Raw genomic sequence first — 25,325 nt, forward strand, 5'->3', positions numbered from 1 at the left:
CTAGTGAGAAAGGAATGTGATGGCAAAAACAGTCTATTCATTAGCACAGCAAATCTCAACCTTGGAGAAATACAAACAGGAGGGAGAGGAAAAATAATACAGCAGCTGCTTTTGCTGAGGCAGAAAAACGAGTGAGACAGAAATTGGTTTCGGTCATGGCTCAAAATGGCGGCTCAACTTAAGATGGTGCCGCAAATGCTAACTTTATATAGAGCAATACACTAGCAGAATGAATGCATAACATTTACATTTCAACAACAGGTCCAGAACCACCATGCGTAGCTAAGAGTAGAAGTGATAACTTTTGTTTTAGAAATGAAACAAAAGTACCATCTTGAGTTAAAGTTATACTTACATACTTCTCGACCTTTGGGCCAGATAGAGGATATAGAATAGATAAACGTGTATTTTCTGGATCTATATTGCTTCTCATGTCATAATGAACCTAGATAATTAGTCTTTAGTGCCCTTGTGACTAGCATGTAAGTGCCTTACTTTCACCTTCAAAAAGATCATTTTTGGATGTAACCAGCACCAGAGGGTTCTCCCTCTATGCCATAATATAACTGAATGCATTAGGAAAGCAGAAACAAATACCAAGATAAACTGAGTTTATTATACCATTTGACTGATACAGCCCCTATTGTCTCATCCACACCTATATTGAAAGTAGGTTCCAATGCACTGATGAAGACTCAGAGAAAAAGCATTATCGATATTGATAGTACTACTATTTGTTTTCTAAATCCAGTAATTCACAGTAATTCACTGCAATGGCGAGCATCAGTGGGTAACGGAACTTGTTAACTGCTGTTGTTACAGCATAAAGAAATCCCAAGCTACTCAGGCTGGACTGTCTGAGAGCCTGTCACAGCAGCACTGCAAGCAAGGCGCTAGGTTTTTGGAATAGAGGGAAGGAAAGGCACATGCAGCAGGTGAAAACAGGGGCAGAATATTCTGGGGGCCATACACAACATAAAATTATAGATGGGTAAAAAGTGAATTATTGGAATGTTTTTCAGTTTGGGGGTTGAGAGGATACGATTCAGGAGAGGTGGTAGGCAGGTCCGCATGATAGGGTAGCGTCAGGATGGATCCAGGTGAGTGTCAGCAGTGGAGATTACAGTAATAGTAATACATTTATTGTATAGTTAATAAAAACCATTACATAATTAACTAAGTGTTTGGGGAAGGTAAATGCATAGGGCGTAAAACATCAGATTTTACAGGAAGAGCATTGACTAGCAGTCTCTAATGCAATAATTCATTTTTGCTGAATATGCTCCATCTGCGTACTTTTAAAGTGCCTATGCATTGTGCAAGAAGGTCATTTTATTTCAAAATGCTTTTTTTTGCCCTTATCTGGATTTTGTAATCAGAATGATGCACGCTGATGCCCACTACGTCCTTGCTGATTTTAAGCAGACTATAGAGTGTGAGTGCGATAAAAGTTGAAATAGCCTCATCTAAAACGAACGTACATAGCAACCCTAAACTGAAGTACCACCAAGCTGATTCTTTGCCTGACTCAGGAATTTTATTCCCTGACAGACTAGGGGTATTGAGTCTCCACTCAGCCAGGCAGTGACAGCTTGCCTGCAGGTGCGAATATGGAATTGCAAAAAAAAGTGGTTTGAGTTGCATCTTGCTTTGTCCCATAACTGCTGGGCAGGTGCAAAATATGTGGATACGTGCCTCTGATTTGTATCCCCATAGATGATAGCTTGGATGTAACAGGCTACCTATCCATGTTGGTGTACGATCTTTTGTGTCGAAATGCCCGAAGCAGTAGAACATGAACAAGCCTTTTAAGGTCAAGGAAACACGGGTTGTCAAAAATACGCTTGGGACTTCAAATTGCACTATGTGTTAACTATTGTCGAAGCATGTCGTCTCTTTACAAAAGTATTTTTGTCCTGCGGATGAGACACAAACTTTGTTGAGAAATTGGTTATTCGAAAGAAGGCTGCTCTTTCCATGCTACATGCCCATGCTTCTTTGTTGCGTAGCTCATCTATTGCTGATCCTAAATAGTCCCAAGACTTTTTAGTTTTTTATCTCATCTATGCCACGATTTCCAGCCAGCATAGATTGTTCAAAGAGCCGCTCACTGAGACACACATAGTTTGACGCAAGCATTAATTCTTTGCAGCTTTTGATATTTTGAGCTGAATTCGAGCTGGACCTAGGCAGTGGAGCTTATAATGCCTTGAAGGGGTGGGGCGACTGGCCTATTCACGCCAACAGGAAAGGAGTAGAGTGGAAGATTGTGGGGTGAGAGGGGGTAGTGAGAGGGACAAGTAGGTAGAGTGGGACAGGAAGGCTCACTTAGGGGTGCTCAGGTGCGGTAGAGGGGCTGATTGAGGCAGACGTAATTCACGGGGTAAGGTCATCATTGCTTGTGAGCTATAAGAATTGGGTAAGAAGAGCATCCCATTCTGGAGAGATGGGGTGCTTACAAAGGTGGTGGTCCTGTTCGTAACATAGGGCTTCCTCCTCAGAACTCCCCCATTTTTGCATTGCTCCATGCCACTCCCCCACTGGAAGTGCCAACGCAGCCCTCCACTGGAGAGTAAGCACCCTCTTAGACAGTACAAGGACCATGCCTACAAAGCGTAGCCTCACCTACAAAGCGCATGCCTCTCATATGTAAATGTTGGGGAGTGCTGTGAACTCCCTTAACATGTCATGGATTGTCTGCTAGTAATCCATAAGAGCTGGGCAGGACCACAATATGTGGTGTAGATCCGCGTTTGGTGTGTGGAAACAGGGACAGCACAGGTGCACTGTGGAAAACTAGTGGTTGAGTTGAGCAGGGTTCAGATAGGCTCAGTGGAGAATTGAAAATTTTAGGTTTTTAAAGCGGACATTCCTAGACACTTGATGGAGGACCTCTAAGGCCTGCTTCCACTCCATGTCATGTAGTGCCCTCCCGATGCTGCCTTCCCACTTTCCTTGCAAATCAGTTAGGGGAGCCCTGGTGAACTCCCAAATGGCCTTATGTACCCACATAATCAAGTGTCTGCCTTCCCCACGCTGAGCAAGGCTTGTATAATGGGGTGAGTGTTGGGTTCTACATCATGTGTGACCCAAGGATCTGACAAGTGTTGCACAATTCTCTGTAGGTGAGGAATTGTCCCAGTGGGATGCTGTAGTCAGTGATAAGTTGGTCAAAAGTGAGGAGATGCCCATCTGAGAAGAGGTCCTGTATAGCTGCCAGCGACTGTTCCTGCCAGCTCTGCAACTCCAGTGCAAGTAAAAGCCAGGGAGGTCCGACAGAGAAAGCGCCGGAGCCTATGAGGGGGTTTGAGATGTGATGTGTTGAAATCAGGCCAGCCATCTACAAGTCACCAACATCTGTAGAGACCAAAGGGATGGGTGCATGACTTTACTTTGGCGAGCAGGAAGCCCTGTACCATGGTTGGGGACAGAGGGCCTGGTCTATGACATGCTTCAACTAAGCTGCGCCTAGCTATCAAGAAAGCCACCCACTGTAACTGCGCCACCAGAAAGTAAGCTTTGAAGGAGGGGGCACTCAAGCCGCACCAATCAACTGTCAGCTGCAATTTTACAGGTCTATTTAGGGCGTTTGTTTCCCCAAATGAAGCCACACAGCAGCCACTAGATCGCTGAAAAAGCTTTGAGGCGGGGCTATGGGAAGGATCACAGAGTAACAGAGGAATTTGGGAAGGATTACTATCTTTGACAGTGCTAGCTTTCTGATAGTGGCTAGAGGCAAGTTCTTTTTCCGAATAGTACCTGCGATCTTATGGTAGTCAGAGCAGTCCACAGATTGCCATCATACATATTGGTCATTGAGCGATTAAGGCATTTTCAAAGATAGCAGACTTAAGTCTCTTGCCATCTGAGTGAGATGTCTCCATGTCGTACTTGGGTGGGATCTAGGTGGGGCAGAGTGGGTATATGGATGTTTTAGCCTAGTAAACTTGGAACCCTGCTGCTAAGGGCAAAATAATTTAGTGTGACGTGTATTAGGGAAAAGAAGTGTGGAGTTTCGTAGGTACAAGGGTAAGTTGTCGGCATAGAGGTACACCGCATGTGTTCTGTTGTCCAGGGGAATATCCCAAGTCTGACCCTCCTTCTGCAGTCTGGTGACGAGGGGTTCCATTACCATCACGAAAAGCAGAGGTGATAAGGGGCATCCCTGCTTAGATCCTTGTCCCACGGGAAAGGGGTGAGATGAGTTGGCCCACGCGTATCCAAGAGGTGGGGTTGGTGTATAGCAGTTTTGTGACGCTAGCAAGCACTTGCCTACACTGATTTGTGCAAAGGTCCTGAAAGAGGTAGTCCAGGACAAGCAAATAAAACGCCTTCTCCAGATCCAATATTAGATAGGCTACGTGCGGGAGACACCCCTGTGTCTGAACTTGTATATGAAAGAGGCACCCAATGTTGTGGGAGGTAATGTGTCCAGGGACAAAGCCATTTTGATTTGGATGAATGAGCTCAGGGAGAACCTGAGTGTACCTGTTAGAAAGAATATTCCCTAGGATATTGCAATTTGCTCCAAGACGAGTGACTGATAGGCAAGATGACAGTTTGGTGGGGCCCCCTATCAGGCTTGAGAATGGAGGCTAAGAGAGACTCACGGAGAAAATGGGGTAGAGTCCCAGTTTTCAGAGCGTCATTGAACATCTGTGCTAAACAAGGTGCCGGGCTGTTAGAAAAGGTGCTATAGTATTCTATTGGCAGTCCATCAAGGCCTGGGGTTTTATTTCTGGCAAGGTCTCAAATAGCCTGTTTGACCCCAGCAGCCAAGATCACAGCATCCAGGAAATCTCAGGTAGAATCAGTGATTTTGGGGATGGTGAGGCTAGATGGAAAGGTTTCAACCACGCCTGCAGGCACGGACGGGCTGCCTCATATACAGCTGATTAGTAGCTGAGAAATGCCTGTGGATGTCGTTTTGTGCATAGAGTGTAGCACCCAAATGTGAGATAATTTTCAAAATAGTGCTTGAATGAATTTTTTGTTGGATCAACCAAGTGTGAAGGCAACCTGCTTTGTAACCTTCTCTATGCGTTTTGGCGGCATAAGCAGCAAAGTTGAAGCGTCACAGGCACTCCAGGAGGGCAGCGTGTTTTATCTTTGACTTTAACTTGGGGCCCTTTGTGGTGTCGCAGACTGCAGCTTTCTCCGGTAAAGGCAGAAGCTGCTCTATCTCAGTAAACTCTTTATCTAGCGTCCTATGGACCCCCACTATCTTCTGTAGGAAACTGTCCCATTCAATTGTCCTGGAGGGCAAATAAATCCGGTTGAGCTGGCAAAATGGTCCCACAAGAAGTCTGAAGACAGTGAGCGTCTTTTGTACTACAATCCACTTCTAAACTGAACAGTTTAAATGAGCTTGAAGTTAGCTCCTAAATTGAGAGTTTGTGAGAGGTGCCGGACTGAGATCCCGCCCAGCAATGCAAACCTCACAAATCTGAATATTCAGAGTAAACTACTGTGCTTGCAGCAGGGAATGACAATATCAAAATTTTTGTAGTGGCTTGTGGCCTAGTTCGACAGTAAAGTGATGTTTCTCAATGCAGGAACCACCGGGCTGGCTCTCAGGTGACGCTAGGGGCATAGTTTGGTCAGGAAGATTAGGGAGGGAGTGTGAGCTGCAGATTTTCCAACAATCCCACTGGCTTATAATTGTAAAATACATTGTACGACAAGAGACGCATGAGACGGTCGTAAGATGCAGTGGATAGGGAGGGGTGTGTGGATTGTTTGGGGTACTAAGTGAGAGAAAGTAAAACATTTTAGTAAAATAACCAACAATTCTGAGGACATTAAAATTAGAGAGAGGGAGATATTATGTGTGTGTTTTTGTCTGTGTATATGTAAAACTCTCCCGCACCTGTATCTAACTACTTATCAGCAAACAAATGTATTGGGGGGACCCCCCCTTTGAAGCTACACCCCTGGCTGGAATCCCCGAGTGCAATGAAGGGTGAGACTTCAGAAACTTTCTCTCCTTGAAAACAGAAATTGCCGGCCCACCCTTCACCTATGCCATCTGTCAAATGACAGTGCTTGGCAGGGTCGGATTGGGATCACAATTTGGCCCGGGCACTGACGAAAAAAGTGGCCCACATTTGCGGGACGTGGCCCACATTCGCGGTGTGTGGCCCACATTCGCGGGGCGGGGCCCACATTCAAGACACGTGGCCCACATTCAAGGGGCGTGCCCTTTCATGAAATACTATTTGGTTACTCTTTGAGGTCTAATTTCTAGAGAAATATTTAGTAAATTAAGCATTTTAAAGCTTACATAGCCACTAACATTGGTAAAGACTAGGAGCACTGCAGTTCTGAAAACCGAATACTTACTTGCAGTCTTAACACCCTGCACAATGTCGTTAGATACTCTTTCCCAACGAGCTATGTCCTAGACTCTAATCATCACATAAATCAGAAATCCACAACATAAGAAAACCAGACCCGAGTTCTATTCATGAGCACCAATTACAGTACTCAAGATCTGATTTTTTATTTAAGGGCCTGGGTGATAAAGTGATCTGCCCAGAATCACAGGGTGTTGAGCAGACGCTGGGACTCAAACATGATTCCCCATCTCTGCAACTCTGGCATCAGGTCATATATGCCTATGCACACAAAAAGAATGTAAGTGGGAGGATACTGTTCTTGCGAAGGACACAGGGCCATGGGACAATGGCCTAAAAGCTGAGCAACTAATAAAACAGCAAGGCCCCTTACTGTTGCAAAATTATTCTAGCCCTCAAGCGCAGGAGCACCTGAAAAGCAGCGAGGACCCTGCTATTACTAACCTACTCGGCCCTCCCCAGCCCTACAGCGCAGGAGCACATAAACATCAGTGAGGCCCCTGCTATTACTAACCTACTTGGCCCTCCCCAGCCCTCCAGCGCAGGAGCACATGAACAGCAGTGAGGCCCCTGCTATTACTAACCTACTCGGCCCTCCCCAGCCCTCCACTGCCACAGGGCAATGGCCTGGCAGGGTAGCACATAAAAGCTGCTGGGTCATCCATGGTAGCCAGGGGAGGCTGAGGTGAAGATGAAATTCGTTACTTACCTGTAACAGCAGTTATCCAGTATTGGTATCTTTCATAGATTCACATGCCTGAATCATTCCCCGTCGTCGGGGTGGGAGTCCCCGGTAAATAATTATAGTAATGTCACATGGACATATACTTAGTACTAGGCCAGAGGCCTCACATTAGTAGCCTATCTAGGTCCTTATGTAAAAAGGACCAAACTTTGGCCAGTAGCCAATCAGCCCTTAACACCCTCCTGACCTTCCTGGAAGGAGCCCTTGTCCCTCAGATTTTCGTAAGCACCGTGCCAAGTAGTACCTACTGAGAAGACTTAGGTGAGCCCTTCCAGGGGAGGCGGGTGGGTTGCATGTGAATCTATGAAAGATACCAATACTGGATAACTGCTTACAGGTAAGTAACGCATTTCTTATCCAGTATTATGGGTATCTTTCATAGATTCACATGCCTGAATCAGAATAGCAAGCAATAATGAGCACATTTCTCACATACATCTTGAAAGACATAATAAACTTATCATAAGTTGTTACACAGTTTACATGATACTCACAACCTGATAAGAAATGTGCGGTAAATTACCTGGAAGGTGGGATGATAGGAAGAAGGCTCACCTCTAATGAAATAGATGACGTAGGGCAGCCTGTCCTACTGCTGCATCCTTCATAAGTTCAGAATCCAAGCAGTAGTGCTTGGTGAACGTATGCGGCGTCTTCCATGTCGCCGCTCTGCAGATGTCGACAATGGGTACCCCAGCAAAGAGCGCCATGGAGGTGGCTACCGCTCTAGTGGAGTGTGCTCGAACCTTTGAAGGCAGAGGATGGCCCGCCTGTCGGTGACAGAATGCGATGGCCGCTGAAATCCATCTGGAAATGCTCTGTTTAGTCAATGCTAGGCCTTTCCTGGGCCTGCTAAATGCAACAAACAATTGGTTAGACTTCCGAAATTGCTCAGTCCTGTGTATGTAGAATTTGAGACATCGCTTGAGGTCCAATGAGTGCAGAGATCTTTCAGCCGCAGATGATGGATTTGGGAAGAATGATCTTAGGACAATAGGTTCATTGAGATGGAAAGAGGACGGAACCTTTGGTATAAATTTTGGATTAGTCCTTAAAATGACCCTGTCATTCTTAAACTGGATAAAAGGGTCTTGCACAGAAAAAGCCTGCAGTTCACTCACTCTCCTTGCTGACGTGAGCGCCAGTAGTAGAGCCGTTTTCCATGACAAATATTTAAGATCTGTTTTGTGAATTGGCTCGAACGGGTGTTTCATTAGTTGAGCTAGTACCACGTTTAGTTGCCATGTAGGTGGTGACGCTCGTACTGGAGGGAAAGTTCTGAATAATCCCTTCAGAAACTGCTTGACCAGTCTGTTGGTCCATAGTGAAGCGCCACACGAAGAACGTCTAAACCTGGAGATGGACGCCAGATGGACTTTTATTGAAGCGTGTGCCAGCCCTGAATTGGCTAGGTGGAGCAAATAGGGCAGAATTTGTGCTGGAGTAGAAGTGAACGGATGCAATTTCTGAGCCCTACACCACAAACAGAACCTTTTCCACTTAAGGGAATATGTCTTATTAGTACTTTCAGCCCGGGCCCGGGCTAGAACGACTCTGCATTCCTGTGGAAGATCTAGATTCTGGAACTCTCTGAACTCAGGAGCCAAGCCGATAATTTGAGAGATGTTGGATCCGGATGTTGGACTTGTCCCTGGTTCATTGTAAGGAGATGTGGGCATGTCCTGAATAGAATTGGAGGTTCCAGCGATAGAAGGTGTAGTTCTGTATACCAGTGCTGTCGCGGCCACGCTGGGGCTATCAGGATCATGGTACAACTCTCTGCTTTCAATTTCCGGAGAACCCTTGGGATTAGGGGAAACGGTGGAAAGGCGTAAGCAAAGGTCTTGCACCATGTCATCGAAAAAGCATTCCCTAGGGATCTTTTCTGGGGAAGCCAGCTTGCGTAACGTTGGCATTTCGCATTCATTTCCGTCGCAAAGAGATCCAGGTGAGGCTTGCCCCAACGGGAGAACACTGAGTCGAGCGTCTTCTGGTCGAGCTCCCACTCGTGGCAAATTGAGCGCTGTCTGCTTAGCGAGTCTGCCAGGATGTTGTCTACTCCTGGGACATACTCTGCCCGCCGAGAAATGTTGTGCTGGAGTAGCCACCTCCAAATTTGCTGAGATTCGCGAGACAACGTCTTGGATCGAGTACCTCCCTGTTTGTTTAGGTAGTGCATTGTGGTGGTGTTGTCCGTCCTCACAAGCACTGGGAAGCTCCTGATTCGGGGTAGAAATGCCGGAAGAGCTAAGCGTACTGCTCGTAACTCTAGCAAATTGATGTGGAGTCGTTTTTCTGCCACTGACCACTGACCTTGTACTTGCAATTCCTGAAGGAACGTTCCCCATCCTTCCAGTGATGCGTCTGTGGTTATGACATAAGGGGAGACTGGGAGTAAAAAAGGAAGGCCTTTGTTCAAGTTGTCGCCCAGAAGCCACCATCTCAGAGCCTTTTTCATGACCTGAGTGATCTTGACCCAGTCGTCGAAAGATCCTGTACTTTGGATCCACTGATTTGTTAAAGCTTCCTGTAGAGGTCGCATGTGGAGACGACAATGCGGAATGAGAAATATGTTGGAAGACATCATTCCTAGCAACGACTTGAATAGTCGAACCCTGACTCTCTTTTTGGTCTGAATTTGGACGGCCAGGTTTCTCAGCTTGACCTGACGTTCCCTGGAAGGGAAGGCTTTCTCCTGCTGTGTATCCAATGTCGCTCCTAGGAAATTGAGACGTTGTGATGGACGTAGATTTGACTTTTCCTGGTTGAGCGTTAGGCCTAAGTTCTCGAAGAGATGAAGGCAGGCGGTAGAGGACTTGGCCACGCCTGTTCGAGTAGGAGCCTTGACAAGCCAGTCGTCCAGGTAGGGAAAGACTTGATGATGATGCTGGCGAAGGTATGCTGCTACCGGAGACAGACACTTTGTAAAGATGCGCGGAGCTGACTTCAGGCCGAATGGTAAGACTCTGAACTGGTAGTGCCTGCCTGCCACTGTAAACCTCAGGAATTGTCGATGACTCTTGTGAATGAGGATATGAAAATAGGCATCCTGAAGGTCCAAGGATACCATATAGTCTTTTGAATTGAGCAGGTGTAAAACCTCCTGAAGGGTAACCATACGAAAAGACTGCTTCTTGAGGTATTTGTTTAGGTTTCTCAAATCCAGTATCGGTCTCCACTGCTTCTTCTCCTTTTTTCTGATCAGGAAGAATCGGGAGTAGAATCCTCTCCCCTTTTGTTCTCGAGGAACTCTTTCCACTGCTTTTTTCTGAAGCATTAGCAAGAGTTCCTGTTGAAGTATGTTTCGATTTTTGTGTTGCGCCGGACATGGTGGATTTGGAGGAGGATGCTCGAGAAACTCCAGAGTGTGTCCGAAGCGGACTAACTGCAACACCCAACGATCTGTAGTAATTTTCTTCCAATTGTGAAGGAAGTTGGTAATTTTTCCTCCAACTACGAACTGTGGAGAAGAGGTGGAGGCCAGCTGGAGAAAGCAGTCATTGACGTCTGTTATTGTCTTTCTTTCCTCCTCTTCCTCGAAAGGAGGACTTGTTATATGAGGATTGTCCTTGTTGTTGTTGCCTCTGCTGATACTGAGGTTTGTACTGCTGGGAAGAATTATAAGAGGACTTGTAACCTTGATAGTTGCCACGAGACTGTTGTCCTCGACCTCTGGAGCCTCGAAAGGAATTCTGCTTGAATTGTAGAGTGCCTAGGGCTTTCGCCGTTTCGGTATCCTTCTTAATGCCTTGCAGCATGTCATCAATATGTTCACCGAAAAGGCGCTCCCCATCAAAAGGCATGTCGAGGACTTTGGCTTGCACTTCAGGCCGGAATGCTGTGGCTTTAAGCCAGCCCTGGCGCCTTAAAACTGCTGCTCCCGCCAATTGACGGAACCCTGTGGAAGCAATATCCAGGGCCACCTCAATCATCTCTGAAGCAGAGCGTTCACCCTCCAGCAAAATCTTTTTAACCTCGTCTTTCTGGTCTTCTGGAATCGCCCCCAGATATGGGGCTATATCTGCCCATATCTGTCGATTATAGCGACCTAGTAAAGCCAGAGAATTTGCAGCCCTGATTGATAGGGCGGACATGGAGGAAAATCTCTTGCCAATGGCATCAAGCTTTCTTCCTTCTTTATCAGGAGGAGCGGTCATGGTCGCTGACGGATTGCTGGACTTCCGCTGAGCGGCCTGAGATATAACTGAATCAGGTTTAGTTTGACCCGTCAAACATGCGGGTGCAGTGTCTGGGGCTTTGTATTTCTTTTCAAGTCTAGCCGGCACTGGAATGAGAGAGAGAGGAGTTTTCATTATTTTTTGTCCTTGCTCCCATATATAATCGATTACTGGAATGGAGCGAGCTGATCTCTTGAAGGGTTCTTTGAAATCATGAAGAAAACAGTCCTTCGTTTCCGATGCTATTTGGATGTTGAATCTTGCAGCCGCTCTTCCTACGATATTATGGAATCCCCCTAAGTCCTCAGGGGTTGAATCGTCCTGTACTTGGTCTGGGGATATTGGATCTGGGTTAGCATTATAATCAGAATCCATATCATCGTCATCATGTATTTCGCCTTCTTCATCCTGGGCCTCATCAATTCCCACTTCTTCCTCATATTCTTCCTCATCTGTAGAATTTTGAGGAGGAAATGTCTCTTGTTCCTGATGCACATCCCTCGGGAGAGGCCGCTGTCGATGTTTAGGAGTTGGTGTTTCCTGTGGTACCTGTACTCCAGAGGCAGGAGCAGATGATGGAAATCTTTGTTTATAATCTGAAATTAGAAATTGTAGGTCAGAAACAATCGAAGCTGGAAGGCACACCATAGGCTGAACAGTGGTATGCTCTTGAACTGATTCTTGAATTGTAATTTCCTCAAAATCTTCACAGTCCGAACTCTCATGAATTTTGATGTTGAGATGAGAGGGACTGGATGCTATGGGAAACATGGACTGATCTTCTGGATCTTCCGTGTCTAAAAACTGCGTTGGCAACAACTGTTGGACCTTGCTGGGTGAGGTCATCTCTGGTGTGACCAAACATGACGACATTTTAAAGTGTGTATATGTATACTTCAATGAAGGAGAGCCCTTGGAGTGGAAATCCTTTGACGCGGTGTCTGTTGATGGTGTAGCGTCTACTATTTTTGATGTTTCAGGTGTTTTCATTGTCATTGATGTTTTCGTCGACGACGACGACGTCCTCGTCGACGGCGGCGTCGACACTGTAGCATTCGACGACGACGATGCCACCGTCGACGGCGTCGTCGACGGTCTCGTCGTCGACAGGCCCGTCGACGGTGGCGTCGACGACCTCGTCGACGACGGTGTCCTCGCCGACGAGGAACTCGTCGACGGCTGTATCTTCGTCGACGGTTGTGTCTTCGTCGACGATGGGATCTTCGTCGATGATGGGATCTTCGTCGACGAGGAAGTCCTCGTCGACGATGGGATTTTCGTCGACGCTGGAAGCTTTGCCTTCGTCGATGATGAAGCAGACAGGAGCGCTGTCAAAGGCGACGACGACGATTTTGTGACAGGAATGACAGAAGATATTGACCTACCCATCGTCGACGACGTGGTAGAAGTCGATGCCATGGAGAAAGTAGACGCCGTGGATGTCGAAATGGAGACTGTCGACAACGTCACAGGCAGGCTAGACGACATTATAGCAGGCTTTTTGAATTCTGTCATCTGAAGAGAATGCTTGACCTTAGGATGACTCTCAACAGACTTTGGCTTCTTGTGAGGAGGCGCCACAGACTGATCTGGAGATGACTGCCCAGGCCTTTTTGAAGCGGAGTGGAAGCTCCTGAAGGAACACCCGCTCTCACCTGAGGAGACTACCTGCTCTTTGTTCTTTAGTCTCTGGAGCCACAGAAGCAGTCGCCCTTCCCTGTCCTTCAAAGTCTTGACCGGGAGAGTGCGACAAATCTTACATTCCTTGGCAGAATGCTGAGGATAGAGGCAATACAGGCAATCTTCATGTTTGTCCTCTATATGTAACCTCATTTTACTACAAGAGGCACAGGGTCTAAAAAGCCCTTTTTCAGGAGTAGTAGCCATATTTACTACCAAAACTTGAAGAATAAAAGGATAAAAGGATAAAATCCAAAGATATAGGAAAAAACCTGAGCAGAGCTCAGTGGAGACTCCCTTCAGCACGACGTGCGGTAGAAAATCTGAGGGACAAGGGCTCCTTCCAGGAAGGTCAGGAGGGTGATAAGGGCTGATTGGCTACTGGCCAAAGTTTGGTCCTTTTTACATAAGGACCTAGATAGGCTACTAATGTGAGGCCTCTGGCCTAGTACTAAGTATATGTCCATGTGACATTACTATAATTATTTACCGGGGACTCCCACCCCGACGACGGGGAATGATTCAGGCATGTGAATCTATGAAAGATACCCATAATACTGGATAAGTGCGAGTTCCAAACATCACCTGGCCGCCACAGTGAGACCCATTCTTCCTCTCTTCCTCGCCCACTATGCCCTGCATGTGAAGGGCTGTGGGCGAGGTGTTTAAACAAACACTGTTTCTGGGCTGAGTGGGCCCCAGGGGGGCCGATGTAAAAATGGCTCAAAGGACTGAGCAACACCTAGCCCCCAAGGAGGCCGATTCTGGCAGACAATCACCCCTCCCCAGCCCACCCTCTGCGTGATTGCTGTGCAGGGCAGGGGGTGAAGGAGGCCACAGCTGATAATCGCTGTATGGCCGACCAGCGAAGCTGCTTTCCTTTCTCTGTCTTTGTTTCGGTGCCCTCTGTGGGCCGTTTTTTTTCTCTCCCTTTTCCCAGTCCACAGAGAGCTGGGAAAGGAGAGAAAAAAAAAACAGCCCACAGAGGACACTGGGACACCGGCCCTTCGGCCAATGCCTGAGTGCCCGTAGTGCCAATCCGCCCCTGGTGCTTGGTAAGTCTAATCTGCATATTTTTGTCAAACAAAAGGCCTCGTGAAATTTCAAAAGCTAGACTGGTCTCTCCTCTCTCACTTCAGTGTCTGGGTCTTTTCCCTCCAGCCATGGGAATGCAGACAATACACTTCCACTGTCTGAGAAGCTGTGCTTACCCCCATCCTGTGCGTGCCACACCTATTGGCATCCACATGGATCCCACTTTGCTTTGCTACTTAATACTTTGAGGCAAACTTTATGGCTAAACATCAGAAGACATTTGCTCCAACATTTGCAGAATCTCCTTTCAGATGCTTGCATTATTTACTTTATTTATTCTTTCACATCGCTTTCATCATGAGGTTACTGCTTCATTTAAGCACAGCCTGAAACTCTTGATAGTTCCCTATGTGAACATCCACTCTTTACTTTACACTTCCGACCCAGCAGTCGACAGACTGTTCGCCTGATCCTAGGGCCTAACAAAGTACCTAATATAGCACAATCTCACCAACAAATACTGATGTTTCTTTCTAAAGTGTTGTCTCCTCAGAATGTTTGGTATCTCAAAAGTATATTCTATGTTCCTAAAACCCTGCATGAAAATGTTGACATTGACTTAAAACCTTGGATTGTTGCATTTCCATTTCCTTTTAATGACCTTCGCTTTACTTTCTATCAAGGCCCTCTTCTCTACATGCCTCCACTCTGTGAGGACATGTGTATTTTTGCCTCAATCCCTGTTATTTTATTCTTTGGAGTTCTGCAAACTGCCCACACCTCATCTCAAAGATCACAACCTATCCATCTTTGAAAGTCAGACTCTGAAACTTAGCAATACCTTTTGTCATGTCGCTCATCTACTAATCCCATCAACCAACTGCATAAAGTCACATACCCTCATGTAGTGACCACACCAAACGCCTTCTAATGTAATCCATTTCAAAGCCCCTAGAATAAGTGCATGGTCTCCTTGAGAGCACAAGACTAAACCCAACAACCAAGAACAGCGAACTACCACTGGATTAATCACTAACATTGGGTTGTGGAGGAGCGTGCTGCCCGGAGTAAGCCGCTTCAGCGTCTTGTCAGGGGCACTAAGCGATATGCAAATACAGTTACAATACAACACAAAAAAATAGTGACTGGAACCTTCTCACAGAATAGGTTTGCGAATTTCAACGTGTTGTTACCACCTCGTTCCAGGCCAAGTAAGAGTTGTTCAATTTTATGAGTATTTGGAAATAAATCTCACCAGATCATGTAATTGTGACATACTGTGCTTAAAAAGACAGCAAGCATTCTCCAGCTTAAACAGATTTTTGTTGCTATTTTCAATAGTAATCAATAGCCTGTGACTTTTTAAGTGGACAAAGGGTATCGTCGACTGTGAAAGTCCCCAGAGAGACTGGATTTCAGAAAGGGATTCATATAACTTGGAAGGAAATGTCAAAAACGTGATATTGCAGGGGGAAACTGTACTGCTTATGCACAAAAATACCAAGTGCCATGTCCTCGGATAGAATATGCATTAGGCTGTCTTCAGGGCTTGAGAAGCGTGTGACAGGATTCGAGTTAGTGATCTGTGAATATCGCGCCCCGGCCTAGCAGAGGCCTGTGAATTCCGTTTCACAATTAGGTGCAGGCAGACAAAGTATCTTTGAGAGCACCACTGCTTATTTAGCAGCACCGTCGGCTTTATTCTGCCGGCGGAGCCCCACTCCAGTTTACTATACAGAAAGAGCGGGGAATGTTAATGAATTTGAATACATAAGCTACACACCCAAGGACTGCATTGACCTGGCCGAGTTCATAGGCTTTTTTTTAGTACAATAACGTTCAGTCCTGCTAGGTTTGAGCTTTCTCGTTTTCTTTCTTTTTTATTAAAAAATATTGATCGAAAACCTTGCCATGAGCGAGGCCAAGTAACAACATGAGGGCTCAGTCTGTTTTCTGTAGGATTCAACATCATTCCCGCGAGCACTGTAGCATATCAAGATTCTAATAGATGCTCAGACCTCAGCCCTTACCTCGGCTGTCAGAATGGACACTAGCAGCCAAAATACTGTGCATCAAGTGCCGAACTTCGACTTGTCACCTTACGGTACTTTCTCAACACTAATCAATGTTGGGCGACAAACCTGCTGTCACAACTGGTAAAAAAAAATGGGATCTGACATCTTCAGGTTTCTTTTCATCCATGCTCAACATGTCTCTGTTGTACAAAGTCTGCACATAAGTATCTGCAGCATTTACTTGAAACATGTCTACCAACAAAGGACCTTTGTGTTGTTGTGTACATCTTCATTCCGTCTGTGGTTGCACTAGACAAGGCCTGGATCTTTGCCACTACTTAGAGCTTAATTTGTGCAAGTGGTTGCCGGCAGTGAGAAAGGTCACAGAATTTTTGGGAGCAAAGGCTTATTTGACATCATTAGAACTTGACTTAGAGCAAGCGACAAAGGCAGAAAAAGGAGAAAATAAGGAAGGAGAAGAAGAATATAGCAAACAATTGATAAAGGGAACATGTGCTCTCAAAGCCAACAAGGTACTGACTTAGCAAGTGTTTTTTGCCAATTATATTTAGCCTTGACAAAAGTAAAATGCATCTGAAAAAAATAGAAAAAAGAGGAGGGGCGCATCATGCTGAATGTGCATGCATGCAAGATGTGTCAACAAACATGCACATGTTTATGGAATGACGAAAGCACCATTGTTTTTTAATTTTTTTCTTTACTGATCCAAGATGGCAACCGCCACTTGGATCCGTAACTAAAAAATCTTTTAATTTGTGCAAAAGCACCTGTTGCAATGTGGAGCGACCAAACAAAAAATAGCAGCTGCCAGGCCGTCCAAAAAAAAGATAAAGTGAAATAATGTTAAAGGACTCCAAGGTTGGGGAAGCAACAAAGGAGTGAGTTCAGGAAGCAACCTAGGGTGGGCAGGGACGAGGGAGCAGCGCAGGTGCACAAAAGTGTATTTTAGACAGCGGTGCAGTCTGGCAGCAAATGGCAGCAGCCAGGGCCTACAAAAAATTCAATGAAAGCATTTTCGTTGAGGACTGCAAGGGGTATTGCAGCCATTGAGGGTGCACAGGTGAAGCAAAAGCAGTACAGGACAGGTATTTGAGAGGGAAGTCCACAAGAGAAAGCAATTAAACACTTGCAGGTCTTGTTAAAAAGTAGTTCCTAAAATATGAGAAGGGACGGATGCATGTGAGCTAATTAAACGGATGGTAAATAGGCGATACTCTGTGAAAGGGACAAACACAAGAATAGGAAAAAAAAGCCACTGAGGAAGAAGCAAGCAAATGAGGGTCACGATAAAGCCAACTGATGGTAAGCAACTGATGAACTCTAAACACGCTGTAAGGTTTTGTTAGTGTCCACAAGAGGTCCAAAATCAATGAGACCTAAAATCATAAATCAAAAAGTACCTGTAAGAGTCAGATGAAGAGCGAGGAAGTGTAGGGAGATGTAAGAAAGAGGCATAAGGTAGAGTCAAGAATAACCATCTTTGGTATCCGATTTGACACCCCCATTGGCGGGCTCATAAGAAAAGCATTTAGCTTCTGCACCTATTATTTTAGAAACTCAGAACTGGATGTAGTCCATAGAGGTTTTCACAATATATTGATTGATGTCAGCACAATGGAGAGTAACTGGAAACACGGTCGCACTAAAGAGAATGCAGACCTCTGGCAGCACTGCAAAGTGCTTGATCGATCCTAGGATCACTAACAATACAAAGAATATATGCGGTGTTGCACAGTACGTGGATCTGTAGTAGCTATGCATATTATCCAGATCTCTAGCAGCACTGCGCAGGAACTGGAACTCTAGCAGCACTGCACAACATCTGGATCTCTGGCAGCACTGTTCAGGTCCTGGAACTCTAGCAGAACTGCGTAGCATCTGGATCTCTGGCAGTAGTGCACAGGATCGGAATCTCTGTTAACAATGCATACTACCTGAACCTCTAACAACTTTACATAGTGCACCTGATATTTAACAGTGGCACACAATAAGTGCATTATGCTTAGCAGAACATGACAGGTTTCAATATCTGTCAGTGCTGCATGATACACAGCTTCTTGGCTGCACAAGCAAAGCTTCCAAAAGGTTTAAATGCTCCTATTGATTCACGAGTGCTTTACATGTCTGTGAAATTGAAATATACGTAATTTTTTACGTTTGGTCTACAATATCTACATAGTCGAAGGTGTGTTGTGGCAAAACTGCTGTCCGCAGACATTTAAAATGGGCTGAAAAGTTCTTTAGGAGGGTTGCCCTTTCACAAGCTTTGGAGGCAAAGAATTAATATTTTATTCATAACTAAATTAGTTCTGCATTGTTTTTCTTTCTAGGCACTAAAGTAAAGTAAAATGCAGCTAGTTCATATTTCTGACAAGCGTCCTGTCCCAATTAATATGCCCCAAGTTACCTGAGCTAATTAGATTTCAGTTTCTACTGTTTCCGGGAACACGCATCAGTGCCTGGGGAAGCGAGAACTGTTGTGAGGTGTGTCTGCAACAGGCCCATCATTTTAAAGCTGTTCTGGGTGAGCTCCAAAATAATCTGCACCATCTCTAACGACCTCTGTGCAGGTATCGCTAGTTTCCCTCAAATCCAGATCATTTTGTATGCAAGTTACTATCTAACAGATGTAAACTTTGATTAAAAATCTCCCTGGAATGGGCACAACTGCCTTAAATATTGGTAAATTAATTAAAAAGACGCCAGAGATCCACAAAATTACATTCAAGGTCTTTGAAATATTATTGAGATGGATTAGTGCATTATTTCTCGGAAAATGTGTTCAAGATCCTTCTCTGACATGTTCTCCTGGCCACCAATGCACCACCACCAGGGCTTTCTTAGGCTTTTAGTGGCACCCCCAAAAATATCATGCACTAAACCATTGTGCAGTGTGTGTGTGTGGTGGTGGTGAGATGAAACACCTTAACTTACTATGCACCTTTTCTCCCTCTTCATATTCACCCTTTCTCTGCACTTCTTCCATGGACCTTTCTCTGTCTTGTTAGGCTGTCCCCACCACTTGCACATGCCGCCATTATACATCTGCTACTCTACAAACGTCTTATTATGCTCCTGGACCTATCACTTGCATCTCTCCATTCTCATATACCACTCATCCCTCTCTTGAAACTCATCTTCTTAGCATCTTCCCTCGGCTGCACCTCTCTCTTCCATGTAGTGCTTTTCTTTACCTCTCTGCTCTTGATTGCAGCTCTTAATTATCCCTGCCTACCTACCCTGCCTCACACCTCGCTGCAAATCTGCCACGAGCCTCTAGCTCAAATTTACTTATAACTTTCTCTCATCCTTGATCCACCCATCTAAAATCACTCATACTTCTCCCCCATTTCTGTCTCTCTTACTAGAATATCGTATTTGGCATCTCCTATTCACCGTGCCCAATCCACTACATCTTACTTTCTTCCATTAACATCTCCCTTCCCTGCCCACTCATATTCTCTCATTCCCACTGACCACTCTTCCCCCTCTACAGATACATCCACCCTTTCCAGACTCTAGGCACTGAAACTCTGGCAGCACTGCACAGTACCAGGATATCTTGAATCATTGCATTGTACCCAGACCTTCCCTGCACATCACTTAAATATGAACCCATCTGCTTCACCAAAACCTGATGCCCCTAACTTTATATAAATGCCAAATACACTCTTATTGCGTGCTGTTGCTAACTGTATTCTGGTTATTGTAACCCCGGTTTTCCTAATTTAGTGAAGACCCAACATGGGAGAGAAGTTGTGCCGAAAACAGTGACAATGAGAATTGAATTCATGATCCAGTGCGAGAGTGAATGTGTTTGTGAGTAGATTTGTAAAACCGAGAGTTAACTAAATCACCTCAAGACACCGAGTCTGGAAAAAAAGATCCACTTTGATTTATAAAACATTGAATGCTGCTATAAAGTCTGTTTCTCAATACTCCCAATTTTGGGGAAAAAAGGAAATAAGGCACTGGAGATTAACCCATTTACCAAGGTTTTTCTCAAATATGGATAAATGGAAAGCATTGATTGGTACATCAACCACACCTACATCACCCATCACGTTTAGGTTCCTCCTTTAATTTGTCCTTCCAAGAGTAGCACAGAAGGCCTAATCACCTACCAATCTTTTATAAATGTTGCCATCCTACTGGTTCGTGAGCCAAGGAACTAGGCCTCCATGAATAACTCCTCACATAAAATATTGACACACTCATGATTTAGTCTCTTTCTAAGATGCTATCCTTCAGGATGCATGTGAATGCATTTTTTTTATCCTAAAGTGATAATCAAATAACATACAATTTCGAGTCTTCTACAAAATGTTCAGGGCTAAATGGTATAGAATATAGAGAAACATAAGAAAATAGAGTTAAATCAATTGCTCAAGGTTAGAAGGGTCAACAGAATTAGAAATTAAGAGGTGGTGCAACGCTGAATACCTGCATGAGTATTTGAGTGCTTGGACAGCACGTATTGTCACCAGTCAATTTCTACTCTATTTTCTTTGTATGACTGTTCAATGGTGCCCCCGATTTGGATGAAATCGTTTTAGGGTGTGATCAGAGAGAAAAAAAGATAACGAAAAGCAGGTACTTGGTGACACAACTATGCTCAACTCACAGGAGCCCAGAGGTAATATCATTCCACAAAGAATGTCCTGACTCTAAACAACCAAGGGCCAACAATTTAAGTGGAACTCTGAAAGTGCTGCATCTCCCCACAGCCCCAACTAATACAATTGTATGGCCTTCTGAATATAAAAAACCTATGAGAAACACCTCTAGGTCTTTGTGGTAAATCCAAGTTCTCCTGCCTGCTCAGTGTTCTATGTTGAAAAGACTCTAAAGGTGATTGGGTAATGGACATAAAACGGCATTGCTCTCAGAACATGTCAGAATCACGTAAGAACACCACCACAGCCCCATCCAACCACACTGTTAAGACGTCAAAGAAGCAAAAACCTGGCTACATAGATAAACAGAACCCAGAATGGACTCCAGAGAAAAGGAAAACAAGCCAGAGAACTATACAGCTGTGTAAGCACCAATCGAAGGCTAGAACATCATATACTCTGTTAATGAGAACTGATGCAAAGAGGCTGAACTGCTCACATTATCTCACACGTTTTCGACCCTTAGTTATCACACTGCTGCATGAATGAGTGTTTTTTTCAACAATTTAAGCACACAGAAAAATTATGGAAATTGGGGTACAGGATGCACCAATGTTTGTAGACAATGCTCCCACACCACGCGGCCATCTTTCAATGGCAAACCTACAATACATTATTATGTACAACTCTAATAAGCAACTGTTTGCATCAACGTACTATTACTGCAATCACTTCCCATTAATAGTGTTGTGGCACAGCCCTGCGTTCATCCTGCTCACAAGCAATATCCGATGTTGATTGCTTCACAAACTGGAAAGCTGTATAAGATACCCCTGATCTGGGCAACTGCATCAATAAAGTCTGCCCAAAACAATCTTCTCATTGAGAGTCAGCAATAGCAAGCCAGACCCATTGCATCTGTTAGGCAGCTTTCTGTTTCATTTGCAGCCAGAACACATGAAGGAGGCCAAACCATGAAAGGGTGGTAGTATACAAGAACAAAATATACTCACCCCAGGTAATGTTTTAATATTGTGCAATGCATTCTGTGCCTCGAGTGCAGCTTTTCTTGTATAAAATGTGACGAAACAGCAACCTAAGGAGAGAGAACGAAAAGGATTCAGGGACCGTGATGCACTGCCGCCAAAATCAGGACAAAAAACAGAAAATTGAAGCAATTACTTTGTTTGTGAGATTGTTTTTACAATTATAGAACACAATCACTACTTTATTCAAGGTGGTTTTAGTTAAAATTAGCACTGCTGGGCTCTTGTGATGCCATGTATACCTTGTGCCCCTTTCCCATTGCCTTTGGTGGTATGCCATATAAGGCAGTTTGAGTTCTGTGTGCAGGATACAATTCATTAAACCGTTCCACCTCATTCAATTGCATAATGGGCAATGTCATTTGTAGGGTGTTTTATATGCTTGTTATCACTAATTGCAAGGTTGAAGTGGGAAAGATGCTGGATCATCAATATCTTAAGTGTCCAGCTAGGATTCCTGTCAGGAATCGTTATTAACATTTGACACAGAGTCAAATGGAAAATACATTACTTTCAAGAACACTAATATTCGTGGAAATTTCACAGCAGGAGTTGCTGGTCGAAGTTATGGAATACTGTATTCCTAAAGTAGGATGCATGTGTGCTCTGACTCTTACATTCGAACAACATGGTAGTTCAAACATCAAGCGGCTGTGACCCATGGGTTGTGTACAATACACATCATGTCATGCCAAGTTCTGTGGAGTGATATGGGTCACAAGGCACAGGAAGGGCCAGATAAAGCGGTCTTTCCTGCTGGATTACTCTTCCAATGATGGTTCCTTCTTGAATAAATCAGTCCTGATGTTGAACAGTCAGACACATAGATGTCTTGTTTTAGAAGGGAACTCCAGTGTTTTTGTTCTGAATATTGAAAGTACCTTAACTGTCCTAATTCATTTTTGAAAATCAAGTTTCAAGAGATTTGAATCGACAGTCTGTTTACATTCTTTAGCCATAAAGGTTTTTAAAAAGAAAAGTACTATAAAGGTGGGCTTATCCTGCTGGTGCAGCACCCACTATGACAATTTCTGCAAATTGTTAGGTCTCTTGAAACGTGTAGGAAAATGGACCTTGGGTCTCAGGAAAAAACATGTTCAAAAGGAAAAACACTTTTAGCCTACCTTTTCGAATCACACTAGCGATAACAAAATTAAAGAAAATCAATGGCCCTGAGGGATCCCGCTTAGAGAGATGGCTACCTCTGCACAACATGTTGTAGCCTTCCACGTTTCATAGGGCTTGGAGAGGAACATTTTTTAAATGACTCCATATTCCCGCAAGGAATTACACCACTATGACTTTAATAATCCTACAATCTTTCTTTAAGGTCCTAAGTTAAGATATTAACCGTATAACTAAGGCATGACGGGGTATGCTAGTATAACCATTTTATCTGGTTGTGTTCTCTCCCTCATTCCTTTTGACAATTCAGGTCAAAGGAACTCATCCAATGTCTGTGCCTAGCAGAATTACATCTCCAATGTACCCTTAAACTGGGCAAGGATAACAACCAAGAGAGTATTCAGTTTCTGCTGCAGCCAATGGTCTTTTGGCATGCAACTCGCCCGGAACTGGGCTCTGACTTTACTTCCTCTCTCTTTGGCCATCCTGAAGGTATCTGTAATGGGCTTTTTGCGATTGGAAGTCATAAATTCCGATATCGAAAATATGAAAGTCATTCCAAAATGTTCGGAGTAAACGGCTTACATGACAACAGGTGTCAGAAGTTAGAAATGCATGCTAGGTTCCTCCTGCCTTCCTATTCGTGTCTAACAGGAAAGGCCTACTACACCCAGGGGATTACCACAGGCGTCAATCTGGATATGGGGATATAAACCCAATGGAAGGCCTACTTTAAACACAGTGCAGTCTGTTGATGTCTCCAACTTCCTGTCTCCTATTTCTGAGACTTCTAAACCTAAAATATAGCAAAGCAGCCTACGTGAAGCATTGGCCAAAAGCTTTGACACTTGGGATCAACATTATTCAGGTTTTCTAAAAATTCCAACTTTTAATACACAATTCATACGTGCAAGCTTTTCATAGAACCTCTGGATAGCTGCCACTTAAAAACACACTTTGTAAAAACAATGGCAATACTTTAGTCTAAATGGAGTGTTTTCATAAAGTACAAGCGAATTGTAGGCATTGACAAAAGTCCTTTAAGTCAATGGTCCAAAAGTAAAATAAAAAATGCAAAAATGCTCATTTAATTCAGTGGTGAAGCGATTCATACATCATTAGGAATAAGTAATGTCATGTCTGACATAAAATTCTTCATGATCTCACAGGTAACCATGATTACAATAACCGGATGATTTTCTGTTGAACTATTATCCTACATTCAACTAGTAGGTGTACTCGCAATACAGCCAGCAAAGAGGCAAGGACCATTGAGATGAGCACCACAGGTGATCCATGGGCTCTTCTAGTGTATGTAAAGGTTCAAAATTCCATATTATATGTATATATATATATATATATATATATATATGCCAAAAAAACAGGAACCAATTCGAAGGAGACCGCAGAAAGTGTAAATTCAGCTTTATTCTGCAATGTGACAACTGCCAGCAACAGTCTTTTCAGAAAGGCAACCTTCGCCGTATATTTCAGCCGGACGCGTTTCGAGATGCAGAATCTCTTCCTCAGCGGCTTTGATCATTAGCACGTATGCAGGCGCTGAGACGACACACCTTCTTATCTCGATCCCAAACCTGGTAGGTGGGGCCTTCACTAAGGCCTTCTGGGACTCGTAGTGCTCGTGTTAATATTACCTCAGTGGGTGCGCTTGCTGTTCATGCACCTTAGACCTGTAATGTTCGTAAGCCCTTCAGGTAGACTCTTGCTCCGCTTTGTGATGCCACATGAGCTGCGGGATAGCGCTTCCCTGTAAAGCGCCAATTCCTCAACTCTCTCCTCCATACCAGCACCTCGTGGTGTCGGCGCAGGACCTGATAAACATCAGGCGGGTCTCCCTCACGACCTGGAAAGCCGTTTCAATGCCAAAAAAACAGGAACCAATTCGAAGGAGACCGCAGAAAGTGTAAATTCAGCTTTATTCTGCAATGTGACAACTGCCAGCAACAGTCTTTTCAGAAAGGCAACCTTCGCCGTATATTTCAGCCGGACGCGTTTCGAGATGCAGAATCTCTTCCTCAGCGGCTTTGATCATTAGCACGTATGTAGGCGCTGAGACGACACACCTTCTTATCTCGATCCCAAACCTGGTAGGTGGGGCCTTCACTAAGGCCTTCTGGGACTCGTAGTGCTCGTGTTAATATTACCTCAGTGGGTGCGCTTGCTGTTCATGCACCTTAGACCTGTAATGTTCGTAAGCCCTTCAGGTAGACTCTTGCTCCGCTTTGTGATGCCACATGAGCTGCGGGATAGCGCTTCCCTGTAAAGCGCCAATTCCTCAACTCTCTCCTCCATACCAGCACCTCGTGGTGTCGGCGCAGGACCTGATAAACATCAGGCGGGTCTCCCTCACGACCTGGAAAGCCGTTTCAATGCCAAAAAAACAGGAACCAATTCGAAGGAGACCGCAGAAAGTGTAAATTCAGCTTTATTCTGCAATGTGACAACTGCCAGCAACAGTCTTTTCAGAAAGGCAACCTTCGCCGTATA

The 25,325-nt window shown here is 44.6% G+C and overlaps 1 protein-coding gene across 24 annotated transcripts in view; it reads right to left on the reverse strand.

The window, feature by feature from the left end:
• The window catches only part of CELF2 (CUGBP Elav-like family member 2), a 1,322,506-nt gene that overhangs the window by 311,454 nt on the left and 985,727 nt on the right, over nucleotides 1-25,325 (reverse strand). For all 24 annotated transcript variants that reach the window (XM_078676914.1, XM_078676806.1, XM_078676874.1 and 21 more), the window contains one exon: nucleotides 21,660-21,742. In XM_078676914.1, coding sequence (XP_078533040.1) covers nucleotides 21,660-21,742 — 83 coding nt within the window. The remainder of the gene's footprint in view (nucleotides 1-21,659; nucleotides 21,743-25,325) is intronic.

This window comes from Lissotriton helveticus, chromosome 1_1 (assembly GCF_964261635.1).
Source record: "Lissotriton helveticus chromosome 1_1, aLisHel1.1, whole genome shotgun sequence".
Lineage (NCBI taxonomy): Eukaryota > Metazoa > Chordata > Amphibia > Caudata > Salamandridae > Lissotriton > Lissotriton helveticus.